The sequence below is a fragment of the Heteronotia binoei genome, chromosome 8, assembly GCF_032191835.1.
Source record: "Heteronotia binoei isolate CCM8104 ecotype False Entrance Well chromosome 8, APGP_CSIRO_Hbin_v1, whole genome shotgun sequence".
NCBI lineage: Eukaryota > Metazoa > Chordata > Lepidosauria > Squamata > Gekkonidae > Heteronotia > Heteronotia binoei.
The window spans coordinates 94998426-95024392 of NC_083230.1; the positions used below are offsets into that span (position 1 = coordinate 94998426).

Consider the following 25967-nt stretch of genomic DNA (forward strand, 5'->3'; position numbering starts at 1 on the left):
TGTTTTTTGTTGTAATTTCTACACCTAGATATTTTACTTTGGAGGTCACTTCACACTCTGTTAAATTTTGTAGTTCTTCCTGTTTATTCTTTGACATATTTTTACACAATTTTTGACTTCTTTTTATTTATATAGAAGCCTGCCAATTTCCATATTCTTGTATCTTACGAAGCAACAACGGTGTAACTGGAGTTGGATTTTCATTTATAAACATTACATCATCTGCAAACGCTCTGTATTTATAGGAAAGACCTCACTTGCAGTCCCTCTATCTTCTTGGATTCGCATAAGCAATACCTCTAAAGTCATTATAAATATCAATGGAGATAGAGGGCAACCTTGTCTTGTTCCTTTACTGATTATTATTTTTTCTGTCAAATCTGCATTTATACAGAGTCTTGCTTGTTGTTCAGTATATATGGCCTTCACCATTCTTACAAAATCTTCTCCCAGTTTCAGTTTCTCCATCACTGCAAACATAAAGTCCCAATGTACATTATCAAACGATTTCTCTGCATCTGCAAAAAATAATGCTACTTTTTTTCAGGATGTTTTTCATAATATTCAATAATGTCTATAAACGTTCTGATGTTATCTCTAATTTGCCTCCTGGGAAAAATCCTGCTTGCTCTTCTTTAATAAAATTATTCAAATGCTGTTTAAGGCGCTTCCCAAGGCATTATCGAAACATTGTGAGAACTGAACACACTGTACAGTGGCCATTCAAATGTTATTGACAGTTCATATTTCTTGACTGGCAACTGGTGGAGAGATGGGGGGACTTATCAGCAGGAAAACTAGACCTTGGTTTGCATTACCCTACATGCACTGGGAACACTATGGCAGTTGGGCAAAAAGTCTGTGGCAAAAATGACTACAGTATAGAGTTTTTGCCCAACTACCAGAGTGTCCCTGTGTCACTGGCAACACAATGACATCACTTATGGTGCATGCTGGAAGTGTCATTATTTTGTTACCAGCAGAGCTTTATTTTTAGCAGGAACACAGTTCCAGCTGGCTTGCCATCAGGGGGTGTGGCCTAATATGTAAATGAGTTCTTGCTGGGCTTTTTCTACCAAAAAGCCCTGTGTGCAACAATGGTGACATCAGGGGTGTAGCCTACTATGCAAATGAGCTCCTGCTGGGCTTTTTCTACAAAGAAAACCCTGCCGGTGACACAGGGCAATGTCTAGTTTCCCTGCCTGTATTTTCCCCACTGCCAAGCTGATAGATGCCATGGGGAGAGGCCCTACAATGAGGGATTTCCTAGCCCCTGGTTGGGACCTGGCAACCCTTGAACCAGGTGGTAGAAAATGCTGTCAAGATGCAACCAACTTATGGCAACCCTGTAGGGTTTTCAAGGCAGGAGACAAAGAGAGGTGGTTTGCCATTGTCTGGCTCTACATAGCAGCTGTGGACTTCTTTAGCAGCCTCCCATCCAAATACTAACCAGGGCCAACCCTGCTTAGCTTCCGGGATATGATGAGATCAGGTTAACCTCGGCCTCCAGGTCAAGCCACACAATATCTTTCAATTGTGACATACTTATTCTCATCCCAGTAACTTTTGCTCAAGCTCTCTCTCAGGTTATATACCAAGGAAGGCTTTACTCCACCCACTATATTCCTTTACTGTCCAGGAGCTTGTCTTCTATTCATTTAAAAGCCTAGAGAATATTCTTTTAATAAATTAAGTGTCATGGAGGAACATAGGGTTGGATCCTACAGACCAATGCGGCAGATAGCAGCTCTTTTCCTCTTTTGCACAATGCCTTCTGCTGACTCAAAAGGTGCATCAATAGAAGACTCCTTGTGCTAAAAGCAATTGCATTTGCTTTTAGTGGAATGGATACAAATTATAGTTGTTCTATAATCTATTATCACTGTATTGAAAATACAGCTCAATGGTTGCCAACTGAATGTAGGGTTGCCAGTTCTTGCCTGGCTGCCAACAGAGGGACTTCCCTCACACGCACTTTGCATGTGCAGCATGATTACATCACCCAGAAGTGACATAATTGCACCAGGCATGTCACACAGGGATGTGCTACTATTTTGGTTAAAAAACCTTTATGGCACCATAAGAGTTTTTTACCAAAATGCTAGAGCATGCCCGTGTGTCGTGCCCAGCATGATTATGTCACTTCTGGGTGACATAATTACATCAGGCATTTTGGGCACTGGTGGAGCTCTTTGATAGCAGGGCTCTCCCACTGGCCAAGCCTGTGCCAGCAGGTTGGAGGCCCTGAAATTAGGGAACCCCCACCCCCAGTGGGAGGTTGGGAACCCTAGCTGAATGGGGCCACAGTCTGGAAACTCCAGCTCATGCAGAATGCTATGGCCCAGTTATTATCAGGAGGTAGGTGGCACATGCAGATTACTTCCATTCCACAGTCACTGCCAATCTGTTAACCTGACTCAATTTAAGATACTAGCCAAGCCCTTCATGGCCTTAGACCTTCGTATCTGTGAGACTCTCTCTCCCCCTATGCTCCACCACAGCAGCTTTGCTCATCCAAGCAGAGCCCTCTGAAGGTGCCACCTGCAAATGTAGAGTTGCCACATCTGACTCAGGAAATATTTGGGGACTTTGGAGGTGGGAGCCAGGAGCAATCTTGTGATGAGCTTGGTTGAACTCCAAAGGGAGTTCCAGCCATCACATTTAAAGAAACTGTCTCTCTCGGCTTGACTTCGCGAACGAAGACTTAAGAAGGGTGCAGTAGTCCACGTCTGCTGCAGGCTCGCTGGTGGCTGACAAGACCAATGCGGGACAGGCAGATCCGGCCACAGTGGCTGCAGGGAAAAGTCTGATTTGGGGGTGGTGCTGTAGCAGTGCGATTCTTCCTCAATCTCCTTTTGTCCTCAAGACCAGCTAAGAGTGCGTTCTCAAAGGAAGAGACAGCCTGGTGGATGGTGTGCCTCCATGCTTTGCGATCTGAGGCTAGGTCAGACCACTGGTGATGGTTGAATCACTGGTGATGGTTAAAGAAACTGTGCTCCTTGTATAAAAGGCAATAACCCTTTTCTTCTTTGGAAATAATGGAGCATGGGGACACCTTCGTTTGGAACTTGCAGAATTGGACCCCCTGGTGCAATCTTTTTGAAACTTGGAGAGTTTTTTTTAAGGAGAAGCATCAAATGCCATGCTGAATATTTCAAGAAACAGCCCCCCTCCCAAAGCCCAAGATACCCACAGATCAATTATCCATCCCCTGGCCCAACTAGGGATTGGCAACCCATTGGGCAAAATCAACAACTGCACATGTGGAGAAGAATCTTGAGAGTCCCATGGACTGCAAGAAGATCAAATCAGTCAGTTCTAAAGGAAATCAACCCTGACTGTTCCCTGGAAGGTCAGATGCTGAAGCTGAAACTCAAATACTTTGGCCACCAAATGAGAAGGGAGCACTCACTGGAGAAGATCCTGATGCTGGGAAAGACAGAAGGCAAAAGAAGAAGGGAATGGCAAAAGATGAGATGGCTGGACAGTGTTACTGATGTAGCTAACATAAGAGAAGCCATGTTAGATCAGGCCAATGGCCCATCCAGCCCAACACTCTGTGTCACACACAGTGGCAAAATATTTTATATATACACACACACTGTGGCTAATAGCCACTGATGGACCTCTGCTCCATATTTTTATCTAAACCACTCTTGAAGGTGGCTATACTTGTGGTCGCCACCACCTCCTGTGGCAGTGAATTCCACATGTTAATCACCCTTTGGGTGAAGAAGTACTTCCTTTTATCCGTTTTAACCTGTCTGCTCAGCAATTTCATCGAATGCCCATGAGTTCTTGTATTGTGAGAAAGGGAGAAAAGTACTTCTTTCTCTACTTTCTCCATCCCATGCATTATCTTGTAAACCTCTATCATGTCACCCCGCAGTCGACGTTTCTCCAAGCTAAAGAGTCCCAAGCGTTTCAACCTTTCTTCATAGGGAAAGTGTTCCAGCCCTTTAATCATTCTAGTTGCCCTTTTCTGGACTTTCTCCAATGCTATAATATCCTTTTTGAGGTGTGGTGACCAGAACTGCACACAGTACTCCAAATGAGACCGCACCATCGATTTATACAGGGGCATTATGATACTGGCTGATTTGTTTTCAATTCCCTTCCTAATAATTCCCAGCATGGTGTTGGCCTTTTTTATTGCAAACACACACTGTCTTGATATTTTTAGTGAGTTATCTACCATGACCCCAAGATCTCTCTCTTGGTCAGTCTCTGCCAGTTCACACCCCATCAACTTGTATTTGTAGCTGGGATTCTTGGCCCCAATGTGCATTACTTTGCACTTGGCCACATTGAACCGCATCTGCCACGTTGACGCCCACTCACCCAGCCTCAACAGATCCCTTTGGAGTTCCTCACAATCCTCTCTGGTTCTCACTACCCTGAACAATTTAGCGTCATCCGCAAGCTTGGCCAGTTCACTGCTCACTCCCAACTCTAAATCATTTATGAACAAGTTAAAGAGCATGGGACCCAGTACCGAGCCCTGCGGCACCCCACTGTTTACCGTCCTCCACTGCGAAGACTGCCCATTTATACTCACTCTCTGCTTCCTATTACTCAGCCAGTTTTTGATCCACAAGAGGACCTGTCCTTTTACTCCATGAGTCTCAAGCTTTCTAAGGAGCCTTTGATGAGGAACTTTATCAAAAGCTTTCTGGAAGTCAAAGTAAACAACATCTATCGGGTTTCCTTTGTCCACATGTTTGTTCATCCCCTCAAAGAAATGTAACAGGTTAGTGAGGCAAGATCTTCCCTTGCAGAACCCATGCTGAGTCTTCCTCAATAACCCGTGTTCATCAATGTGCCTACTCATTCTGCCCTTGATAATGGTTTCTACCAAGTTTCCCGGTATTGAAGTCAGACTGACAGGCCTGTAATTTCCCGGATCTCCTCTGGAACGCTTTTTAAGGATGGGGGTGACATTTGCTACCTTCCAGTCCTCAGGAACGGAGGCAGATTTCAATGAAAGATTACAGATTTTTGTTAGAAGATCCACAAGTTCAACTTTGAGTTCTTTCAGAACTCTTGGATGTATGCCATCCGGACCCGGTGACTTATTAGTTTTTAATTTGTCTATCAGTTGTAGGACCTCCTCTTTTGTGACCTCAATCTGACTCAGGTCTTTCAACACCACTTCCAAAATTAGTGGTTCTGGGGCAGGCAAAAAGTTCTCGTCTTCCACAGTGAAGATGGAGGCAAAAAATTCATTCAGCTTCTCAGCCATTTCCCTATTCTCCTTCAGTAATCCTTTTACCCCATGGTCATCCAAGGGCCCCACTGCCTCCCTGGCTGGTTTCCTACTTCTAATATATTTGAAGAAATTTTTATTGTTGGTCTTTATGTTTTTTGCAATATGCTCCTCATAGTCCCTTTTTGCCTGCCTGATCACAGTCTTGCATTTGATTTGCCACAGCCTGTGTTCCCTTTTACTAATCTCACTTGGACTGGTTTTCCACCACTTAAAGGAGTCCTTCTTACCTTTTACAGCTTTCATTACTTTGTTTATTAACTACGCAGGCCTTTTCTTATGCCGCAAATTTGAGCAGACTTCGGAGGATGGTGGAAGACAGGAGGGCGTGGCATGACTTGGTCCATGGTTTGGCAAAGAATCAGACTTAGGGTTGCCAAATCCAATTCAAGAAATATCTGGGGACTTTGGGGGGGTGGAGCCAGGAGACTTTGGGGGTGGGGCCAGGAGACATTGGGGATGGAGTCATGAGCAAGGTTGGAACAAGTACAATTGAACTCCAAAGGGAGTTCTGGCCATCACATTGAAAGGGACTGCACACCTTTTCAATGCCTTCCCTCCATTAGAAATAATGATGGATAGGGGCACCTTCTTTGGGTGCTCATAGAATTGGCCCCCCTGGTCCAATTCTTTTGAAACTTGGAGGATGTTTTGAGGAAAGGCATCAGATGCTATGCTGCAAATTTGGTGCTTCCCCTTGAAGCGCTTCCTGTTTCCTGCTCAACTTTAAAGGTACACATTTTAAAAACAGACCTGTTTGCAGGTTTCTAAACCTGCCAGCGCTCTAGAGGTGACTGTGGGGGCGGGGCTTCCCCCCACCGGCCAGCTGGCTGGGGGCCAGGGGAAGCCTGTAAAACCAGGGGATTATACAAGGTCAACAAAAATAAACACAAATTCCACCGTCATAAATTACAAAACAACCATAACTTTTTAGTCCTTGGGACTAAATTACAAAACAAACATAACTTTTTAGTCCTTGGGACTAAAAGTTATGGTTGCTTTGTAATTTATGACGGTGGAATTTGTGTTTATTTTTGTTGACCTTGTATAATTTAATAATAGAAGCTGGTTTTCACGGTGGGTTATGTACCTTTGATTTTTTTTTTGTCCTTTTGCCATGTTACTCTCTGTGTGTTGTAAATCCCCAGGTGGGGGCAGGGAATTCCCCGGTTTGGAGGCCCTCCCCCCGCTTCAGGGTCATCAGAAAGCGTGGGGAGGGGAGGGAAATATCTGCTGGGAACTCTGTTATTCCCTATGGAGATTTATTCCCATAGAAAATAATGGAGAACTGATCCGTGGGTATCTGGGGCTCTGGGAGGGGGGGTCTGTTTTTTGGGACAGAGGCACCAAATTTTCAGTATAGCATCTAGTGTCTCTCCCCAAAATATCCCCCAAGTTTCAAAAAGATTGGACTGGGGGTCCAATTCTATGAGCCCCAAAAGAAGGTGCCCCACCCTTTATTATTTCCTATGGAAGGAAGGAATTGAAAAGGTGTGCTGTCCCTTTAAATGTGATGGCCAGAACTCCCTTTGGAGTTCAATTATGCTTGTCACAGCCTTGATCTTGGCTCCACCCCTAATGTCTCCTGGCTCCACCCCCAAAGTCCCCAGATATTTCTTGAATTGGACTTGGCAACCCTATGGAGGAGGTCAGGATGGCTCCCGCTTTCCTGGCTTTCCACAAATTATGCAAAATGGAATTATTCAAGAGGGCTTTTAAAATGCAAATAACAGGGTAGCCCTGTATGAAACATCTTTACCATCTTTGTGGGAAGGGCGGGATACAAATCATAAAATAAATAAATAAATAAATTCACAAGGTTAAATTATTTAACTTTGTTAAATGCAAAGTCAAATTTAATAAATTATTAGGGACTGTGGTCTGTTCTATTGAGTATAGATTGTTGTAAATTGGATCCTACTGTATCATTTTACTTCATTGAACATACTATGTCAACAAATTGCTTCACTTCCTGTTTCTATATTTCTGGTTGGTTCATGGTTTATTGAATGTCCCATTCTGTTGATTTTATTGACTCACGCTGTGCAATCTGCCTTAAGTCCCAGCAAGAAGGGCATACTGTAAAAACAGAAATACACGCATATATAAATAAAGCAAACATTGTGCATGTGCAGGCACTTACATGCCTGTCATACAAGGATTAGGATGAATTTTTTAGAAGCCTTGGGAAGAACGCTGACATGTGAAGAAAGAGATCTTTAGCAACTCAGTTTAGCAATCATTTAATAAAGCATTTCCCCAAAGCAGGAGCAGGTTCCTGAAACTGGATTGGCATGGCAGTCCAAGACCAGTTTTTCAACACCACATTTAATTATGATGAACTGGTGTGTTTGTGAAGCCCATGATTATATTGCAAATGCAGTACCACAGTGTATAATGCTGGGTTTGTTGTCACAGCCTTGGCAAAATCAGTGAAGACTGATTCTGAGTATATTTAGCCAGGTTAAAAATGTGGCAGCCCTACCTCCTCGACACAAAAGCCTGCTTTAAGTGTTTACAGGGTCATCTTGCCCTGGATTGGTGGTATGTTTGATTACAACATGGCTTGTAATGGAAAGCGTGATCTAGAATGTAAAGGGGTGGTCAGCTTATACCAACATATGGAGGGAAAATAGGTAAAATCCTAAAGTCTGGGTGGCCAAACAGTAAGTCAGGAGCCACATGTGGCTCTTTTACACATATTGTGTGGCTCTCAAAGCCCCCCTCCCTCCCTTCCTCCCTTCTCTCAAACATCTGGCACTCATGCCTCGCAGCTCTCAAACATCTGATGTTTCTTCTTTGTCAGGCATGTCCAACTTCGAACAGGTCATGATCTATTTTTTCCGGACAAAAGAGCTAGTGATCTACCACCATGAAAATTAAGTTCCAAATTAGTTTCGAATTAGATTTTAACCCACCAAAGTTGGGTTCCACTGCCCCTCCCCCATTTACAATGCACCTTCTATCATTTATTGGTAAGCAAAATAAGCAAAAACAAAAGAGAGATGAAGATCCAGAAAGAACTGCAAACAGTTTTTCTTACATTTTTATTGTTATAACTTTCTTTAACTTCTATTGAGTAATTTGTTTTAAATGTAGGTCAAGTATTGATCCAGGCTGATCTTGTGCAATCTTTAAAACTTCACTCTTGCTAATTAGTGAGACGTCTGAGTCTGCATTTCATCCACCAGCTTTTTGAAGTTGGGTGAATATTGCATGAGGGCCAGTCTCAGGGAATCCTGGAGATGTTCATCTGTCATGTTGGAATGCTGTGTACTCTTTGTCATTTTCTGATGGGAAAACGCATATTCATACTAGTAAGTTGAACTGAAACAGGAGTGTACAGCTTCACTGCATCTTCTCAAGTTGGGAAATTTGTCTCTAGGCACTAGCTTCCAAAACGATTCTTGCTCAGCATGGGTCTTGAGAAAAATGTCATTTTTTAAGGGTTACTATTTTGTTTTCAAGAGATGCCTTGTTCAATCAATAATTTTTACTGATAGCAGCTGCAGTTTCCTTAATGTCCATATCTGCTTTGAATGGGTATGACAAGAACTCCACAACTTTTTCAGTTCTTTGGAAGTCGCAGAATCTTTTTTTGAATTCCTGATAACACAGCAGATTTCTGTCACATACTTTTGAAAAACAAAATTTGGATATTGTCCCAGATGGTCCTGCGTATTAGGAAAATGATCAAAAGTGTTGTTTGCAAGGTCAGTCATCATTAGCTCAAATTTGCTCTTGTAGGATGAAACTGTACTCATCATCTCGCCAATGCATTTGTTTTTACCTTGTAGTTCAATGTTCATATCACTTAGCTCGCCTGTAAAGTCAGCGAGAAATGCCAGACCACATAACCACTCATCTTCCAACTCTGCTTTGTCATCTCCCTTCTCCTTCAAAAACCTTATTTCATTCAGCAAATCATGAAATTTAGCCACCTTACATCTGTGTGCAAAATGATTTCCGCTGCCCCTTCATCAAGAGTAAGATTGAAAAGCCTTCTTTGAAGTGATCTTACACAAACTGAATCTACAATTTTGAAAGTGATGTCCATGACAGTCTTTGTATTGAGACTTTTGCTTGCCAAAACTTGCTGGTGAATGATGCAGTGGTAAGAAAAGAAATCTGGAAAGTCGTCATGCTGTCTACAGAGGCCTAGGAAACCGTTAACCTCAGCTGTCATTGCACTTGCTCCATCAGTAGTGATGGAAACAAGTTTATGCAATGGAAGATTACACTTTGACACAAAAAAATGGAAAGAGCTGAATAGTTCTCCCTTTTAAAGAAATCATTCCAAGTAGTTCTTCTTTAACACTGAAGTCTTCAAAAACCATCCAGAAAAAGACTAGTAACTGGGCTATATCTCTTATGTCTGTAGATTCATCCAGTTGGAGTGAGAAAGCAACACAAACTGAAACATTCTCCAACAATTGTTCAGTTGTGTCTCCACACATCTTTTCTATTTGCCGCACAACGGTGTTTCTTGACAATTGTACATCTTGAACAGCAGCTATGATCTCTTTCTTATTCTTAAATCCTTCAAAAAGATTGTCTGCTGCTTCAAGAAAACAATCTTTTACAAATTCTCCTTCATTGAAAGGTTTGCATTTCTTTGCGATCAGGTTGCTGACCTTGAAGGATGCCATGGTTGCATTGACCAAATGTAACCTGGGCTTCGCCATCAACTGCTGCTGTGCAGCCAATTTAGATTTAAGTTCTTTGAGCTTCAGTTTACGAATTTCACTTTTGGATGGAAAATCAGCATCAAACTTATTGCTCTGCAGCGCCTGTTGGTTTCTCCCTCCTGTAAATTTGCTGGGAAGTAATGGAGCCAATTAGACGTTACGATTTACATTTCTTAAGCTTTCCTGCCCAGAAGTGATGGGTAGGAGGGAAATTCATGGTAGGTGGAGCATCCCTGAGTGCCAGATCAAACTGTGAGCTGAGCCAACATGGCAACTCATGTTTTGAAAGGAAAAGGACAAGTGTGTGAATGATGAGCAACTTGTAAAACTTCAAACAAGATTATTCCAATGGAATGGAAGGGAGCTGGTGCCAATGCGGAATGTCTGAGGAGGCCAATCTGAACAAAGTGTGCCTTTTGATTTGAAGTCCTTAATCCTGTTTGATGACCTGACCTGTTATATAATCTTGCTGGCTTGTTATTGTGAAACGAATGAGGTGTAGCTGTTCTTACAAAAATAGAGGCCCAAGAGCTTACAGATTCCTGCATTCAGGTTTGCAGAGTTTGGTCATTTGGGGCATGCTGTGGTATTCCTGTAAATGCACAAAAGAAACTCATAACTAAAGCTGAATGTATTCAACATTTAAAAAATAATTTCCATGGGAGGAAAAGCAGAATTCTGCGACTTGTATAAATTACGCAAATGAGGCAGGTTTGCATCTTTTTAGTTATTCTGCACAATTCTGTTAGTTGAGAAGAGGGCAGATGGCTATGAAGGGCAGAGTTCCCAAACATTTTTTTCTGTGAAACTCCCCTTTGGTTTGTTTGCTGGCTTCTTTCACTCACAAACCTATTTTCATAGTGTTCTGAGCAAAAGATATGAAGCCTGATCCATTCCTTTGTGAGCACCCATTTCTCCATCTTTATTTCCATGAAGAATGAATCTCAGGTAGGGATGAGCATAAACTGGGAAAATGGTGGTTCATATTGATTCGTGGTTCGTCTGATTGCATGAACCATCATTTTCCTCAACTGGTTCATGGTTCAGGAGGTCGTAGAACAGCCCCTTCATGAGTTAGAGATACCAAACTCACCAGAAGTCTTCAGCAGGTCCTCTGCCACCTGCCCTCCCAAGTTTGGCAAAAGTTGGATTTGGGATCTCTGAGTTATAGCCCCCCAAAGCAGGTGCCCCCAGGAAAGCTCAGCTTCAGTTCTAGCTTCAGGTTTGGTTTCTGAAACCATGGCAAGGAAACTACGGCAAGGTTTTAAAAATGTGTCATTGTGTATGGGGGAAAAGGAAGTCCCTCAAAGCCTCCCTTAAATCAGCCATGCAGAAAACTATTATTCTGTTCTCATTACAACTTACTCTTCTCATTCTGTACTGTAAAGTGAAAGCAGCTGTGGTATTATACCTGTTCCTACAGAGTAGAAGGGAAGTTCTGTGGTTGGCTCCCAGAGCTGCCAGTCAAGCTATGGACAACTGCTTTGGGTGTTTGTAAGTCCACCCCCAGTGTTGCCTAGGAATTGATTGAATCAGCACTGGCCTGTCTGGAAACTGAACTGCAAAAATGAACCACCTGATCTCCATGGAAAAAAGGCAGTTTGTTCTTGGGTTCGGGAATGATGTGACCAAATGAAGTGGTTCAAAATGAACCATAAACTGGTGGATTCATGCTTGAACTGTGGTTCGTATTTTTATTCCAGCCCATCCCCACTCACAAGTGTTCCCAATGTTCTGAGAACAATAAGCTTAGGGGGTTTTGGAGGGAGGGGGGAAGTTTCAAAAAAATCTGTAGGAAGGCTGAAGTTGGCCATCCAGAGGAACTGATTGACCACTGTGCGAGACAGGATGCTGGACTCGATGGACCACTGGTCTGATGCAGCAGGGCTCTTATGTTCTTAACATCAAATCACTCATCTAGGTGTTTATAATATTTTTGCAGCATAAAATGGCCCATTTCCTTACCTGGTTTGGTTCCCTTTCTAATTATCCACTGTTTTCAAAATTCCTTCTCTCATAGCATTTATTCAGTCCTCATCCAGGTTTTTTGGGGTGAGGGTGGTATTATTATTATTCTATTAAGATTCCATTTGCAACATCCTGTTTTTCTGCTTTCTCAGGGAGCACCCACAGTATTTAGAAACCCATACATGCACTGTTTGTGGGTAGCCTAGTTTTGCTGCTGTCACGATTGACACAAGCCACCCACTTTACTGTTATAGGAAAAAACCACCCCTGGAATTTTTTGTCATGACACAATCTTAATACAATCCTTGTTACACCAAAATTTAATTCATCTTTTCTTTTTCTTTTTCCACATCTAGCGCAGGCCTCATTGGTTTTCTCTTCATGTTGCGGGCCTTGGTATCTGCAAATTTCAATACCATCTACATTTATACAGCAGAGGTAAGAATTTTTAAACCCATGATTTATAGAGGGAAGCAAGCTGTAACTGGAAGAGTCGGGGGTGGGGTGGGGTCAGTGCATGCATATGCTGTTTTTTATACCTTTCCCTAACAAATGGAGAGTCCCATTTATAAAGGTGGAGTTCATTCATTAGGATTCATCATAGTTATTTGACACTAATTCATTTTACAAGGCTATGTACAACTTGAATTTTTCAATAACCTTATTATTTTTAAAAAGAAAGAAAGCCCATTACCTTTAATAAACTTTTGTTGGTCTTGAAGGTGCTACTGGACTCAAAATTTATCTTCACTAGAGTTTTGTTCACAATGAGCCTGAACCAGGTTTATTGGGGGGCTTGTGCTCTCTTTCCCACCTCTCAACTGCTAACTGAAGACTTCCTGGTTTAGGAAGTCTTTAATCTAAATTAAAATTGTTGTAACACCCTAGAGAAGGCATATGAACAGATCAGGGCTTCTTTCTTTTCTGGGAACTGAGATTCTAAACCAGGATATAAGTGTAATTTAGGCTCCCTTTTGTTGAAGTGCTTACATTTGGACATCGCAACAGATTGGAATAAAATTGAACCAGGCAATCTTCGACCTTTGGGGCAAGCATGAGAAACAGAAGGAGAATCTGCAAGCCCAATAAGCAGCTAGGTTCATGTTCGTTATGCACAAACTCATTATGACAGAATATAGCTAAACACATCTATATTATTCCATTTAGCAGAAATCACTGACATCTCTAAATCATTTGCATACACATAGAACTGAATTATGAAGGGGTTCCTAGAAACTGGATTCAGTAGACTTTAGTGTTGACAAACACTCCTGCTTGATATGCTATCATGTTCTCTGCATGGTCATGCAAAAAAGGAAAGAACAAAGCCCTATGGTGGATAATTACAGAATGATCTACTCATAAATTAACTCCTGTTTGGGGTGGTGACTGTCCTAGGGTTGCCAGCCTTCCCCTGTGGAGGCAAGGTTTCCCCAGTTGATGTAGGGATCCCCTGTACCCGGAAGTCACTAGCATTATTATGTAACTTCCTGTGTGATGCTAGCAACATGGCCTGGTAAGTATCCCTCTCATCCCCCACTGCCCTTATTCAAGACTGCCCTCTTGAATAACAAAGGACAAAAAGCAAAGAGCTGGGATTGGCTTTGACCCTTTAATTACAATTAGATTTCAAATTCAGAAAATCTGAACTTTGGACATTTGCCAAAATTTCTTTTCAACCGTCAAAAAATAACTTATGTTACAGCTGCTATGAACATTTCACCATCTTTCATTGTTTTAAAATTGTATAATTGTTTTATACAATTTATGCTAACTGATTTTTAATGACTTGATTGTGTTGTTACCCACCCTGAGCCTGCTTGTGGGGAGATCAGGATAGAAATCTAAAGTAATAAATAAAATACCAAAATCAAAACATTATTTTGGATAGTGTAAAACTTTAATGCATCAGGGCTTACAGAATCTCATTAGTAGCATTGGAAGTTTCAGTAAATGAATATAATATTGCAAAAGTGACTCAGGTTTGAGCCCACTACTTTCAGCATGAGAGGCTTAAGCATAATTATTAACTCTTCCCCCACTGAAATCAGTGGCAGTTGAATTTGGCTCTACCACACAAAAGTATTTCTTACCAACAACAAAAATTTCAGTGTTTTTTGTACAGGATTGTTGGGTCTGGGCAACAATTTGTATTCTGTCACCTTCTCCTGAGGAGTTCAGTTACTGGCTAGATGACAGTCCAATCTCTGAATTGAGAAATAACTGGAGATTTTGGGGGTGGAGCCTCAGGAGGGTGGGGTTTGGGGAAGGGAGGGACTTCAATAGGGTATAATGCCAGAGTCAACCCTCCAAAGTGGCATTTTCTCCAGGTGAATTGATTTCTGTCACCTGGAGATCAGTTGTAATAGTGGGACCTCTCCAGGTTGACAACCCTAAATCGAATTTCCACCCAGTGATTCATCTGTACCCATCTTGTGGCCTGACTGACACTGAATTAAAAACTGCTCTCTTACAGGTTTATCCTACAACAATGAGAGCTGTGGGACTGGGGACTAGTGGATCACTGTGTCGCATTGGTGCTATGGTGGCACCTTTTATAGCACAAGTAAGAGAACTTCTTTTTAGTAACTTGAGTGTGCCCCTAAAATAAATGCTAGGTAAGTTCAGATAAATTGTGTAGGCTATGTTTCATTTCCAAATATCTGTGAATTCAGGCTTTAAAAAGTTAAACCAAACCATAAAACTGTTTTATAGAGGAGCTTCCAAGCCATAGCAATATTATAATTTTCAACACAATTAAAATTTATACTGAAATTGGTTTTGGTTACAGCACCGGAAAAAAAAGGTAAAGGTGGAAAGGGTTTGGAGAAGGGCAACTAGAGTGATAAAGATTTAAGGATATTTTATTTCTCTTTTCATTCAACATATTTCAAAGATGTGAGGAAACTGTAGGGTTAGATGGTAGAGGATCCCCAAAACAAATAATTCTGACAAGCATTATTGGCAACAGTTTTGACAAGCATTACTGGAAGGTAATCTGTTCAGCAAATATGCTGGAGAAATATCACAAATTCTTAAGTTGTGACATTAAATTTTACCTGAAATGTGTTCACCTCTAGCCAAGATCCAAAGGGTATGACCCAGCACAAATCCTTTTTCATTTAATAAAAAACTACTGTTAACTCTCCCACTGAAACTGATTGAGTTTTGAAGTGTTTAACATTGGCTGGAATCTTTTAGGAAAACTTTTAAAAATAGATAATTCTATAAGGGTAGCCGAATTAGTCTGTTGCAGAAAAATGTTATGCCTCCTGGAACTTTAAAGACTTTGTTACAACCCCCGCCCCCCCCGATTTCTGAAGTGAGCTTTTATGGATCGAAGTTCTCTTAATCAGATGCATGGTGTACATCCTTTAGGCTGAGGCATTTATACTTAAACCTACAAACAACAGAAAGATGGGAGAGATTTTACAGAAAACAATTTAAAACAAGATCCTCTGAAAGTAATAAATCACTCTGAGTTTGTGAGGCTCACTGTTAAGTATCATTACATAGGTAAAAAGGAATTTACATAAAAGCTAATACAGGAAAGTACAGGGTGAGACAGGATGATCAAGATAACAGAGACCATGCAGTATATGAACATCTATAAGGGATGGATGATGCTTGCTAACTTAGAAATCCCAATTCCTTGTTCAAGCCTGGGGAACGGGACAATAGTATTTGAACTTCTCAAGTAATTTTAATTCTGGACTTTCATACTAGATTGCCCCTTTACAGGTTGTTGGGTTTTTTTTGCAGAAGAATAGTGGCATAGCTCAGTAACATAACCCCCTGAAAAATTACAGTTCCTCAACCTTTACAGATACTATGTTCTGCTACATTCTATATGGTTCCTGTACTTTTCTAACTGGATCTGTTCTCATCTTCAACTTTTCTGGAGTAGATCTTATACTAATCTCTTTTTATCAACCAACAGTTTATTACCATGTTGGTTAGATCTTGTTTTAAACTGGCTTCTGTTTGTAACATCTTTTCTGGTTTTATTAGTAGAGAGCGACTAGTGTTTGCTTTTGGTTTTTTTGAGCTTTTCCCTACTAGAATGAGAAAGATGCTGAAATTTTTATTCTGGTGTGGGGAAGAAGCAATCTTGCCATAGTGCAATGGCAAAAATCTACAGGCATGCTTTTCTATGACTGCCTCTTGTGCTGTGCTATAGCCAGAGTAATTATTTTGGATGAAGTTAAACTTTTGTTTGAGGGACCGTCAAACCTGAGGGACCGTCTCTCCCCGTATGAACCCCAGAGAGCACTGAGGTCAGTAGGAAAGAACAGACTGACTACCCCTGGGCCAAGACAAATTAAACTACAGAATACTCGCTCTCGGGCCTTTTCGGCCGCAGCCCCACATCTCTGGAACCAACTCCCAGAGGAGGTGCGGGCCCTGCGGAACCTTGATCAGTTCCGCAGGGCCTGCAAGACCACCCTTTTTAAATTAGCTTATGAATAACTGAAAATCCGCCATCAGCATCAACTAGAAGAGTGTTAAGGATAGCGTCATAAAATGTTTTAGTTAATTGTTTTAATTCAGGCTTTTAAGGTTAGTTTAATGTTAATTTAATGTTTCTAGTGTAACTGTTTTATTGTTGGTGCACCATTGGTCACCGTATTGTTAGCCGCCCTGAGCCTGCTTCGGCGGGGGAGGGCGGGGTACAAATAAAATTTATTATTATATTATTATTATTGTTTGTTGCATTACAGCATTTGAATTAATTGTTTATTTCTAGGTGCTCATGAATGCTTCTTTCTTGGGAGCACTTTGCCTGTTCGCATCTGTCTGTGTTGTATGTGCAATCTCAGCTTTCACTCTACCCATAGAGACCAAAGGAAGAGCACTTCAGGTTGGTAAGCCTCCAAGGAGAGAGAATGGAGCTACTGGCCTGCAAAAGCCGCAAGGGGCACCTTCCCCTGAACATCCTCAAAAATGTAAAGCCAGGAGCCCTATAAGAGCCACCTGTCAAAAACTGATAATCTTAAATGTCACTTAACTAGGAAAAACAATTCCTTCTACACAAGCCAAGTACAAGTGGCCCTGGCCTTCAAAGGAGATCCATATGCTAAAGAGGCCTTCGAGGTGCGGAGCTGATGGATGTTTCTCCAAATAACACGGTGCTTGCAAGTTAAATCTTTGGGTGAACAGCCATACAAAGAGTGTACAGCAGACTTTCAGTATTCATGGAGCTCTGTTCCGTGATTGCTATGAACAGCAAAAGTGGCAAATACTAGATGGCAAGGCTCTGTTACCTCCCAGTAGTAGCAAACAAACACTTCCCACCAAATTTAACAATGCAATGATTATTAGGATCATGGTTTCATAGGGGTAAAAACAAATCGGGAAATGCATCAGATGAACATACTGTAAATAAGTGAGATCGCAAATCATGAATCTGTGAATAGTGAAGATATACTGCAATGCTGGGATTTTCAGGTAGTTAACATGCAGCCTGTAGAGACTGATAAGCTCCAATTTCCATCTCGTAAAAGTGAATCAAGTAAAATGTACATAAGCTAGTAGGATACGAACAATCCACAACAAAAATGAAAGACAGCAAACCACAAAGCAAACTGTTTACGCAGTAGTTGTCATTTTTTAAGCATCAAGATCTATCTGTGAATTGGAAATACCCCCACCCCCAAACATTGATGATTAAGGACAAAAGTAAGATAAATAACTCCTTTGTGTACTTAAAATGCTTCATAAACAGTAGGCTACAATTTGATAGCTGCTTTGCATTGCAGTGCTAATACTGATCCAAACCAAATTAAAGTCCTCCATCACTGAACTGTAGCTCTGATTCTGAAAGATTTTCTCCGCCAGGATCACAGTGGCATGGTATACTAACCCTCCGCATTAGAACATGAACCCACTCGCATGTATACTGGATGATTTTTCTTCATGCCACTGCAAACCTCCAGAAGAAAGTAAGGAACGAGGCTGGAATAGAAATACCCACCCAAAAGATCACAGATGCTGGGGATAATAGGGCCTTCGTGGATAAAGGCCATGTAAGACAGGGGCTATAGTAAGCAGAAGTGGGTGAGACTGAGTAAAAAAACGTGACTGGATCCAACCCCTCCCCCAACAGTACTAGATATTAGCTACAAAGCTGACATGTTCTCTTTGCAACTGTGGTGAGTTGTTAAACTTTAATTTTTTTAAAAAAACTTCTCTTGTAGCAAACAAAATGAAGATGCTAATGCTGGAAAAAGGCAAGATAAAGAACCTGTTAAAATGATCAGATTGATAGGAGTCATCTTCCAAGACAGCAAGAACTGTGTGCTTTCTGACATGCCTTTCCCACAAAATGTATATTGCATTGTAACCTGGTTCCCTTCTCTCAAATAAAATAGCCAAATAAAACAGGCCTACTGTCATGTTTAAAATAAGACTGATTCCATTCCAACACTGCTTTTGGTGGAGAAGCCAAATATTTGAAGGGAAGAAAAATTTAAATACATGGCATACACAATCTTTTGCTTTAGCCTTATTTCTTTCTCTAGATTTTGGCCAAGGTACTGGGGTTTTGCAACTGAAGTCAGAGCAATGGTTCAGGCACATTTCTGTACTATATTGAAGATTAAACCATAGTGTCACCAGTAGGAATTTGCTGATTTGGGGCTCATGAGCTGAGGTCTGGGGAAAGTACCTTCCCCGGACACTCACCCTAAGCTTTAAAGGTGGGCTTGGGATCATGTGCAGCATGACATACACCTGCCAGTTTTGGATGGCATTGGAAGTATGAGATGCTTAAATTCTTCGTAGTATGAAGCAGCAAAGTATGAGTCTCAGTCCACAAATGTAGAAATCATCTGAAAATTTCATCCAGAAAATGAACGTTGCATAACTTTTGGAAAATGTGGGCATGCCATAGGGCATGGTCCACCATTACCCGGAACTGGGGGCATGCATTGCTTCTGGTTAATGGGGGCATGCTGGGGATGGGGCCTGATGCTGCCCAAATGGTTCAGTCCAGGGTTTGGTCTGGGTCCACCTGGCTCACAGGCACCAGACCAAACCAAATTTTTCTGTCTGTGCACATCCCTAGTCACCAAGAACAGGAATGCTGTTTACTGCACTAGGCAACCAATGTTTTCCTAATGAGAGAAATTTCAAACCATCTTAACACAACATGTTTAAACTGCTAATTCAAGAAAAACGGTGATTACTTCTAGTATACTAAGAAGCACAACACAGAAAGGAGATTAGAAAATTTCCTTTGCAGAAGTCACTATAAAGCTGAATTAAAGTTTTTAAATGTTAGACAGCAGAAAACTAATAACTGGCTGAAGGGTTTTTTCATATGACCACAATAAGACTACTTTAAATACTTTTCGAAGTATTTTAATTCATTTTTCCACTCCTTACACTTTAGCGCACAAGTAACTCTCTAGAGGCAACTACAATTCCATTGTACCAATCAGAATCCTAGGACAATATCAAATCATGTTTCCCCCCCACTCCCTACCCCCCCAATGGCTAATGGTTATGTACAGACAACTGAAATTACAGCCAATCACATGCCTTTGGTAAACTAATGTCTGGTGGATTCACATTCTCTTGAAAACAGCAAAAGCCATTAAATTCAGTTCCAATTTTTTAAAACAAATCTTTTTTAAATAAAAGATTTGAGCAACAGTCCTTCAGGAATGGTGGCAGAATGAACTACCGAAGAATAAATTTTAAAGAAGTATTCTAAGGTCTCCTAGATGCTTCAATTCTTGGTAGTATGAAGCAGCAAAGTATGAGTCTCAGTCCACAGACATAGAAATCATCTCAAAATTTTGTCCAGAAAATGAATGTTGATAAATATCAAATTTAAAAAAAAAAAACTTAGCCATTGACATAACCAGTTCATTTAAAAAAATGACGTTCTTCCCCTTTGAGGCGTTTCTTTCGGGGTTGTACAAAGTCATCATCCGAGTCGTCTGTTAAATCGAGACTACGTCTATCAGCATGGCAATAGGGTTGGGTGGGGAATTTCCTGTCAGGATAAATGCTCTTCAGAAGTTCCTCAAAGTAAGCTTCCAGTTTCATGCCAGCATCAGCCACTTCTGAATCAGGCTGTTGGGGAAATTCAATTTATCATCAGGTTTTCACATTTGCAGTACCATGACATTAAAAATAGACTTTTCAAATTAACAGTCAGGATGGAATGATCTGTGTTTCTCTTAAGGGAAGGGGGACCTAACAATTACAAGTCTTCTGTAACAAGGGGATCGAGGAAATACTACTTTATGCAGTAGAGTGTAATTAAAATGTGGAATTCAGTGCCAGATGTAGTGATGGCCACAGGAATAAAAGGCTTTAAAAGGGGATTAGATTGATTCATGGAGGATACATCTATCAATACCTACTAGCCATGGTGATTGAGGAAATACTTCACATTCAGAGGAACTAAACCTTTGAATCCTAGAGCCAAGAGGCAACATCATGGTAAGCCTTGGCCTCTATGCCCTGTTGTTGGCCATCCAAAGGAACTGGCTGGCCACTATGGAAGGCAGGATGCTGAACTAGATGGACCACTGGTCTGATCCAGCAGGGCTCTTCTTACGTTCTTATGGCATATAGTTTCTTGCATGTCAACAGCACGTACAGTAGGTACAGAGTAAGCATTTTAGTCCGCTGGAACATCCTATCACTAAAGATGGCCAGTTCCTTGGCTAAGGTATCTTAAAAGAACTTGTTCAGACAGAGTGTCAGAAGACTCCCTCAGCCAACACCAGCCTTAATGTAAGAAAGATTTAATTTCTCTCCTTCGTGTGGATACACCCTATTGCTACTAAATGTGGCAGATGTGGAATGGTACACCATAGTCCAATCCTATCAAATATCGGAAGCTAAGCAGGGTTGTTACTTGGACGGCAGGTGGTGGCCTCATTAATAGGCCTGTTATATCTGTGGTGGCCTCATTAATAGGCCTGTTAGCCATTTTCAGCACTTGGTTGCCAACAGTCTTTGTGAGATCCCTTTCACAGTGCTGACCAGAGGTCATGAAAGAGGAGACCCGCAGTTATAGTCTACATGCAACAACAAGGTGTGTCCCTCTCAAACTACTGTAGCACTCAGAATCAGATTCCCTGGCAAAAAATGTCCTTTCCTAGAAGGATGTATATGTGAGCACATGATAGTATTTCCTAACCTCATTAAATTCAGCACAGTTTTGGAAGATCAGTTGGAAATCAGCCACAACATCTTCTGGTTTTGTGTACGATGGGTGATGAGCTTGTAATCTATTTTTGATTGTTGATAAATCCATTGGCTTCTTAATAATTTTGTAGTAGTCAGGCACCTAAATGAGAAATAGACCAGTATTCTTAGAAATTGTCCCAATGTATTTTCTAGAAAACCGAGCACCAGAAATTCAGAACTTCCAACAACTGAATTCTGTTCATATGTGATTCCTATAATTAGTGAAAATAAATGGAAGGAATCTATATTAGATACCAATTAGCTCCATATTAGATACCAATTGGCTCCATATTATTTACCTAAACTGTACACTTTGCAGTTTTTAACAGCCATTGTACTCCTCGTAATTCTGCAATCACCTCAATAAAACATGGTTAAGTCCCCCATTGAGGCCATATGTTATACATGCCACTAAAGGCAATGTTAGAATTGCCGCTATAGTACAACTTGTTCTAGCACACATCATACATTTTTAACAGTTGTTTGTTCTAACATGTGAAGGCCTCCTATAGTTTAATGAGCTGCTCCATATGAAGTTCACAGTGAAGCACAGTTGGAATTTAAAGAAAGTGAAAAAAGAAAGATTCCTTTTGTGAATATGATACAGTTCAAAAAGAAAATGAAGAGAGGAAACAAACTGAAAGGCAAAAAAGAAAACATGTAGAAAACCCACAACTAACTCTCAAGCTACAGCAAATAATCTATGATAGAACATGCATCTCTACTGCCATGGGACACAAACACTACTATTTTAATCCAACATGAGGATACTTGAATTGCATTTAATTACCAAAAAAAGATAAAAAATCAACCCCAAATATTCAAAATACAATACAGAAGAAAGAAGTGATAAATACAGTAGGATGGCTCCAATGTAGTTTCTGCAGGTGCAAGGACTCTGTGGGACGGGGATTTCAGGGTTCTGGGAGCTGCAAAAATCACACTCCACAGGCAAAAGTTCTTGTGCCCATGAAAATGCTGCACCGGATCAAGCCCATTGGACACTTATATAAGGGGAAACACTATGCTTAGAATATTGCCTCAATTTGTTTTGAGAAACCCGTGGTCAGTTTAGGGGATAACACAATGACTTTTTGGTGGGGGGAGAGTGGAATACCCAACCATAGTTCAACTGACATGCTAGTTAGTACCAGTGTTGGAATTATTTACTTCATTTATAATAGCAATCTGACTGATGGTGAGTGCCAATTTCTATTAAAAAACTCAAATGGCAAATAATAAAGAGACTACCATACCGTAGGAGGAACAGGATCTTGAAAAGCAAGGCTCATTTCATGGCAGTAAAGGTACAGCAATAATCTTTCACATTTCTGTATAAGAGAAGAGGTCACAGTCACTCAGAACACCGACACGAAAAGCTAAAACTGGGAGTCTCCAAAAAACAGCTTCTACTCTGATAAGAGGTACCTCTATTGAAATTCTACCATTGTGTGGTTCTTTTCTCATCTTCCCCCAACAGAAAAGTTTTGAAATCAACACATTTTGAAGACATACTGATAAAATGGAGTCTGAATAGACAATGTGTGCATCTCAAAAGAGAAAATACATTCCCCTGGTTAAGGAGTACATTTTCTAAAACTATGAAGAAATTGTGCTGTGCAATTTGATAGCCCATGCCTAAAACACATTATTACATCTTCACAAAAACTGTATCATATAAAAAAAATCAGAGAAACATTTTAAAATAGTTTGCCAGAGTAATATATATGTTTAACACAAGAATTATACCAGAGCTCATTTAAACATATTTCACTGCTTATTAAACGGTGACCCAAGTACACTATGTGATTAGTCAGGTATGATCATAATCATATTTTTGCAATCATGTCTATACAATGCTACCCTTAAAAAACTGCAGGAGAATGTAGATCACCCCAGAGGGTCAATGCAGTGAAGGAGATCTGCAAAGTTGATGGGTGACCTTGGGCAGTCACATTTTCTCAGCTTAACCTACCTTACAGGGTTATTGTGAGGATAAAATGGAGGAGAGGAAAATGATATAAGCTGGTTTAAGTCCCCATTGGCGAGAAAGGCGGGGTATAAATGAGATAAATAAAATGCATAAGTTTAAGATTTCTTTAAGATGCATTCTAACATTCTTGATGCCTATTTTTTAAAAAAACTATTGATGTACCATATTTATTTTTGTCACTAACTTCATTCCCCCTATGAACATAATGCAATAGACTTATATTCTTACCCTCCGATCTTTAGGAGACAATCCAACATTGCCTTCCAGTCTTCTTTTTTCTTCAGACACATGACTTGGGCCATCACAATCATATTCTACTTGCGGGTTGGACAAATCACGGCAGAATGTGCAAATCCACTCTCCGCTAAGTAAATGGAGAGAAGACAGACAGGCCTCAGTGTGCATTCTTGAGTTCTAAAGGCTCCTAGGGAAACACTTTAATCTATGATGAGTTTTTTAAAAAGATGCCCAAAGAGTGGGAGTTTTGAGTCCTTCCCTCCACCCCAGTTTCTCATGTTTTGTACCTTGGGAAATTCCTGAGTGTGGGGACATGGCACGACAGGTGAAACACTTTAGGGCATTTGTCACAACACAACAGTTCTCCTCCATTCTGACACACTGCACACCAGTCCTCATTGGGGTCATCATCTTTTCTACTGTCTCCAGCATGACAAGCCCCTATCCATGCTCCCTTGCCACTGGATGGCTGGTCACCTGTACTGTCTGGTGCTTCAGCTCTCAAGACTGTTTCTTCAGAGGAGTGATTACGATTGCTGTTCAACAGCAATGAGGTAAGCAAATTTCTAGAAAAACTGGTCTGCAGAGAAAAGGGGAAAAAATGAGCATAGTTGACAAAAATATAATGCATGCATCTTTTAAAAAAAGCATCGGGAAATGTCTCCTTTACAATAGGGCAGTTATAATCTGTTTTAACTAGTTCAACATATGATTTTAGAAACTGCCTAAACAGGGCTTTTTTTTTTCTGGAAAAAGAGTTGCTGGAACTCTCAAGAGGGAAAAGAAAGAGAGACACATGGGTGCCCCTCATGAACTTTTAAACATATTTTGAGAATTTTGTTTCCACAAAGGGGTTCTGGAACTCTGTTGCACTGTGTTCCCCCAGGAAAAAAGCCCTGTGCCATGACAACAACAACAATAGTATACCATCAAATTGCAAATGACTCACGGCAACCCTGGAACTATGTGGTTCTCAAGGCAAGCAACAAGTAGAGGTGGTTTGCCACTGCCTTCCTCTGCACAGTAACTCTAGTTTTCTTGGTGGTCTCCCATTCAAATAGTAACCACAGTTGACCTGGCTTAGCTTCCAAGCCCTGATGAGATTGGGTTGGCTGGGCCAATTCACACAGGAATAAATTAGCACCTATACTCACAACATTTATTTCAGCACAATCAGAGCTCATTTTTAAAGATACATTTCTTTTCCTTTTTTGTTTACTCAGTCATTTTTATTCCCTCATCACAAATGCACAGCACATTTTCATAATGCCTAGGAATGCCTGCTCTGGAACGGGTCTTTATGTAACTAAATAAAAATTCTGATTAATTCTTGTAATAGTAACAATAGTGTTACAGGGCTTTTTTGTATAAAAAGCTCAGCAGGAACTCATTTGCATATTAGGCCACACCCCCTGACATCACCATTGTTTTGCACAGTGCTTTTGGTAGAAAAAGCCCAGGAGGAACTTATTTGCATATTATGCCACACCCCTAACACCAAGCCAGCCATAACTGTGTTCCTGCTCAAAAAAAAGCCCTGATATTGTACCATCAAGTCCTAACTGACTCATGGCAACCCAAGGAATATGAGAATCTCAAGGGATGAGATGAGTAGAGGTGATTCGCCACTGCCTTCCTCTGTGTAGCAACCCCTTGGTCTCCCATCCAAGTACTAATTGTGGCTGATCTTGCTTAGCTTCCAAGCTCTGACAAGACTGGGCTATCAGGCTGCTGCACAAACTGCATATAATATAACCCCCTCCCTCAAACAAACAAACAAACAAAAACATTTAGTTCTTCTTAAGTAGAAGAGCAGACAGTTCTAAATGAACAAACTGAATAAATAAGTAGCATGAGTGCTATCTGATTTTTCAGAGATCAATGTGAAGAGCTGAGTTCCCACTAGATCTTTAGCTTTGAAGCAGAATCTTAGCAATTTAGCTAGTTTTCCAATAAATTCAAATTACCCTCCTGTACTTAGACTAGTTTCTCTGTAACAATGATTACGTTTTGATTCCGGGATTCTTCATCTGTTTCTTGCTTCACTATTACAACTGGGAAATCATAATTCTCGCTTGGCGTACCCGACTCTTGTTTTATTCTGATAGGCTCCAACATGACTACTGGGGGTTTCTGGGTTGAATCAGCACCTAATGGTCTGCTCGAGGAGCCAGAGCTATAAAACAAAGATGCAGTGGGAAAGAAAAAAAGGAAGAAAGATGATTTTGACATGTCCATCTTCTGAAGCAGGACACAAAACCACTATTTCAGATAGCAGTATGAAGTTTATGAAAATAAGCCCTTTATTCTACAGGGGTTTTTTTTCATTTCAATGACTAATCAATTTTTAAACTTTTTTAAAAAGGTAAAATTACAAGAACTTGAAGATAGATCCAAGCGGGCAGCCATGTTGGTCTGTAGCAGTTGAACAAAGCTGGAGTCGTTGCACCTTTAAGACCAACCAATTTTTATTTAAACGTAAGCTTTTGTGCACTCTTAAGCACACTTCATCAGACGAGGAATCCAGCACAGTGAGCAAAGCCATCCATAGCTGAGCAGAGCCATCCATAGCTGGTAGGCAGTGGCCCAGAATCCAACATGGTAC

At 40.8% G+C, this 25967-nt stretch overlaps 2 protein-coding genes across 3 annotated transcripts in view; one reads left to right on the top strand and one right to left on the bottom strand.

Annotated features, from left to right (window-relative positions):
* SVOPL (SVOP like) overlaps positions 1–18269 on the top strand; it is a 43676-nt gene extending 25407 nt beyond the window's left edge. The window contains exons 13-16 of the mRNA XM_060244596.1: positions 12279–12360; positions 14399–14488; positions 16670–16783; positions 18120–18269. Of these exons, the coding sequence (XP_060100579.1) occupies positions 12279–12360; positions 14399–14488; positions 16670–16783; positions 18120–18131 (298 nt within the window). The 3' untranslated portion in view covers positions 18132–18269. The remainder of the gene's footprint in view (positions 1–12278; positions 12361–14398; positions 14489–16669; positions 16784–18119) is intronic.
* Positions 18270–19268: 999 nt separating this feature from the next.
* TRIM24 (tripartite motif containing 24) overlaps positions 19269–25967 on the bottom strand; it is a 74883-nt gene continuing 68184 nt past the window's right edge. For both annotated transcript variants that reach the window (XM_060245654.1, XM_060245653.1), the window contains exons 14-19: positions 25370–25538; positions 23650–23942; positions 23354–23489; positions 22389–22463; positions 21083–21232; positions 19269–20004 (exon numbers count right to left, since the gene is read on the bottom strand). In XM_060245654.1, the coding sequence (XP_060101637.1) occupies positions 19795–20004; positions 21083–21232; positions 22389–22463; positions 23354–23489; positions 23650–23942; positions 25370–25538 (1033 nt within the window). In that variant the 3' untranslated portion in view covers positions 19269–19794. The remainder of the gene's footprint in view (positions 20005–21082; positions 21233–22388; positions 22464–23353; positions 23490–23649; positions 23943–25369; positions 25539–25967) is intronic.